Raw genomic sequence first — 3807 nt, forward strand, 5'->3', positions numbered from 1 at the left:
CCTCACTCACTGTCCAACAGCCACCCTTTTCGAAATGTTTGAAACCAGTAAAAGTAGTCTCCGTCAAACACAGCCCTATTCCAACAGCTTCGGAGAAAAAAGCAGTAGAACCCAAGGCACGGGAGTACGGACGGACGGACGGACGGATGGATCATATGGCTCTGTAGCCTGGTAGGTAACACCGTGTCCCCGCCCCCCCCCCGACGCCCCCAGCCAAAGGGCAAACCATTAAGCACAAGAGGCGGACGCCGCTGCGGAAAGGGGACGATAAAAACCACGAAGCCGAGAGAATCGAGCACGCCACATTTATTGTAAGTCCAGGGACAGAGAACCTGGGAAAATAGGGGCGTGGGGCAGCAGAGGGGGCCTGATCACCACTCACGGGTGTGTGTCCGTGGCAGGGTGGTCTTGGTTTCCGAGTGTCTGGTAGCCTCCCCTGGAAAGGCAAAGCAGAGTGTCAGCTAGAGCCTGGGGACTCCTGGGGAAGGCAGGCCTGGCCTGGGGGCTCTCTGGCCAGAAAGGGAAGGGGAGGCGCTGGCTTGGCTGTGAGCAGTGACAGAGGCAGAGGCTGGCTCCCGGCTCTCACCTGAAAGACTTGGTGAAAAATGTCCAGGCTCTCTGGAGCCAGCTCCTCCAAGACCCCTGGGGCCCGGCAGATTCCCTGGGTGAGCCTGTGCCGTTGCCGGAGTTCTCCATGGTGTCAGACGAGACGACAGAGTTCTCAGTGCCCGTCAGCTGCTGGCCTTTCATGGTCTGGAAAGAAGGGGGCTGGGGGGGAAAGAGTAAGTAGCGTCATGCCAAAGGCCCCTGCCTTGCCCGACATCCATTATGTCGTTCGACGAGTATCACGCGCCTCCGCGGCCCAGTTTTCCGTGCTGGGGATGCAGCAGTGACCGCTGCAGACCAAACCCCAGCCCCCCGGGGCTGACGTCTCAGCACGACAGAGGGAGGCCAGACTCACCGGCTGAGGAGGGGGAAGGAAAGGAGTGAAGATCATGCTTCCGAGGCCGTGCGGGGTGCCCGTAGTGACCAACACACAGGACTTCCTCGAAGAGATGAAGAGAAGAGACGGGCTGAGCTCCTCACTGCTGGGGGCAAAGGGGCTGGAGACCTGTCCTTCCACGCCCCTTCACCCCTCAGGGCCCGCCCTGCCTCTCCTCCCTCCTAGGGCCGAGCACACTGTGCTCAGGCAGTGGATACATTTCTGGGATGGGACATCCCCTCCGTTCCCTTGGTTCTCACTCCCACCCCTCCAGCCCTTTTCTGTCTTTATCTTCTTAGCTCTGAACCTCCCAGCAGGCTCAAGCCAGGTGTCTGTTTGCTGGAGAAAAAAAGCAGAGGCGTTCAGGCAGATGGTGAGTTGTCATTCGGTGGGGATGCCACAGGCAGACATGGGTCCAACAGGGTTACCGAAGCAAGCGGGGTGGCATGCACAGTGCAAACCACCAGCAGAGGCCTTCCCCTCAGACGCCGCATCTGGGAGACGGTCAGTCAGCAAGCACTCGGTAGCCAGTGGGCAGGTGGTGTGGGGCCTGGAGGGCTTGGGAAGTGTGCGGGACAGAGGCGGCAGGCCCGTGCTGGGCTCAGCTGAAAGCAGAACCGCTGAGGCGAGAGCTCGCCGTGGCCTGGTCCCGCTCTGTGAAGTTCCGTCGCTGACACTTGGGTTTCAAGCGAAACTGCCTGGTTGTAGCCAAGACCGTGAGCGAGGTTCTGTGGCACCAGCTTCCAGGGAGCTCCCTGCAAAGGGCGCCCGGAAGGGAGAGAGGAAGCAGGCGGCCTCAGAGGCTTTCCTTGGGTTTTTGAAATCCTCGTGCTGTGCAGGAAAGCGTCTTTTCTGTAACTGTGAAAATACAGGGCTGATCCTCTCTGGGAGCCTATCTGGGGACCTGGCCCGGGGTTAGAGAAACGAATGAGTCTGTTGCTGCTTCAAGCTGTCCTGGGGGAGAGAAGCCAAGGAAAGGATGGTTACAAAAGGATGGTTACAATAGGGAGACGTGGAGGGAAGGTCGCATGTCTGTGGGAGGCCCGAGGAGGTGCGGCAGCCACCCAGCCTTGGCAGTTGGAATATTCGAGTCTTGCAGATTTCCCCAGGGAGGCATGCCTGGACTGAGTGAAGGAAGAAGCTGGCCAGGAAATCGAGGAAGGGGAGAGCTTTGCAAGCAGAAGCCCAAGACAATAAAGCGAGTTTTTGCCTTTGAAAAGAACTGGACCCCAGCCTCCCCCCACCCTCCCACCCCCCCCAAAAAGAAGCAGACCCAGGTCTCTGTTCTGCAGGGGTTAAGCAGCAGTCGAGGGCAGTGACGAAGGTCCAGTACAGGAGAGAAAATGGTGCGGCAGGGAGACGCCGAACCCTGGTGTTTGAGAAGCAAGCGCTTTTGTCTGTTTGTTTGTTTTTTCTTTTAATTTTGGCAACGGTCCCTCGATTATTTTTCCTTTGTGATTGATACCTTTTCAACCACAAAGGAAAACAGTTTTCTGCTATGTTTTCTAGTAGGCTTTCGATTTCACAACGTACACTTAGATGTCTGATTTATTTTCGGTTACTTTTTGCACATAGCGGGAGGTACCGAAGTTTCTTCGCGGTTTCTTTCGCCCTGTGGGGATCCATATGTCCACCCCCCACCCCCCAGCACCATTCAGTTAATTTTTAGTGAATTTAATTGCCTTAGCACCTTTGTCACAGATGACTTACCACATATGCATGTAGGTCTGCCTCTGGGCTCCCTGTGTTATCCATTCAGCCCTATGTCTGCTGTTCAGGCAATTCCTCGCTGCCACGGTGACCATACCTCTGTATCGAGGTATGGTCAGGGAGTTCGTTTCTGCCTCTGTTCTTTTGCAAACGGCTTTGGCTATTCTGTGTGCTTTCCATTTCCATATAGGTGTTTAGTCGTAGTTTCTCCTGTGAATTATGGTGATGGTGAATCTAAAGAGGAATCCCTAGCATTGACATCGGATACCTGTTCGACTGTTCTGATCCGTGAACAGAATGTGCACACCTCCATTCATCTCGGCCTTTAGTTTCTCTCAGGAATATTTTATAGGCGCCTGCTGACAAGTCTCGCCCATGTGACGTTAACATTCTCCATAGGTATTTCATTTATTTTACCACTATCGTAAGTGACTTTTAAAAAAGAGAGTCCATCTCCAATGATTTGTTCCTAGCATATCAAAATAAAGAGACCCGTTCCTATATTGAATTTCTCTCCTGCGCCCTCGTTACACTGCTTATTCACAGCCGAGAATGCACTGCCATCTCTCGCTGCTTCTCCGCTCCCTTTAACTCCTGCCTTCCGTCCTTCATCGTGATTCTGCTGCTCAGTTTCCCCTCGTCCCTCTGGCTCGCCTCTTCTATCTGCTGCCTGAAAGCTCCTCCCCCTTTGCCCTTCTTTTCGCCTTCTCGAGCGCCTCCTTCCTCTGCAGAACCCGAGGGCGATGGAGCCCCTGTCTCAGAGAAGTTTCCCCTGTTCGATTCAAGGTCTGTCTTCCCCTCTTTTTCGTCCGGCTCTTTCCTTGGCTTACCTTCTTCTCTTCCCTTATGTTCTTAAGTTAACCGATGTTCTTATCATGAATGGATGTTTTATATTATCCAATGACTTTTCCGTCATATATTGTGACGATCACTGTTTGTCTCTCCTTTGCTTAATATGGTTTTTTTTTTTTTAACGTCAAAATCACCTTGCATTCCTAGGATAAACCCTACTTGGTCACAGATTGTACTTTTCACGTATCGTTGGATTGAAATTTCTAAAATTTCTTTACGTGGTTTTCATCTCTGTTCATCGGGGGCATTGGCCGGTAGTGTCT

General features: G+C 53.5%; 2 protein-coding genes across 2 annotated transcripts in view; one reads left to right on the forward strand and one right to left on the reverse strand.

The window, feature by feature from the left end:
• DMRTC1B (DMRT like family C1B) overlaps nucleotides 1–3807 on the forward strand; it is a 41901-nt gene that overhangs the window by 18857 nt on the left and 19237 nt on the right. The window lies entirely within an intron of this gene.
• On the reverse strand, nucleotides 304–1066 carry LOC111733023 (protein FAM236C-like). Its single transcript, XM_023524979.1, has 3 exons — nucleotides 962–1066; nucleotides 587–768; nucleotides 304–436 (listed from the first exon to the last, which is right to left on the reverse strand). The coding sequence occupies exons 1-3, from the start codon at nucleotides 995–997 to the stop codon at nucleotides 379–381; spliced, it is 276 nt and encodes a 91-aa protein (XP_023380747.1). The 5' UTR covers nucleotides 998–1066; the 3' UTR covers nucleotides 304–378.

This window comes from Pteropus vampyrus, unplaced genomic scaffold (assembly GCF_000151845.1).
Source record: "Pteropus vampyrus isolate Shadow unplaced genomic scaffold, Pvam_2.0 Scaffold515, whole genome shotgun sequence".
Classification (NCBI taxonomy): Eukaryota; Metazoa; Chordata; class Mammalia; order Chiroptera; family Pteropodidae; genus Pteropus; species Pteropus vampyrus.

Bases quoted from the DNA above. Each gene is read 5' to 3' on its own strand.
- LOC111733023 (XM_023524979.1), bottom strand. From the start codon at position 997: ATGATCTTCACTCCTTTCCTTCCCCCTCCTCAGCCG. The intron at 769-961 runs GTGAGTCTGGCC...TTTCCCCCCCAG, and splicing joins TCCTTCCCCCTCCTCAGCCG to CCCCCTTCTTTCCAGACCAT. The intron at 437-586 runs GTGAGAGCCGGG...TTGCCTTTCCAG, and splicing joins TTTTTCACCAAGTCTTTCAG to GGGAGGCTACCAGACACTCG.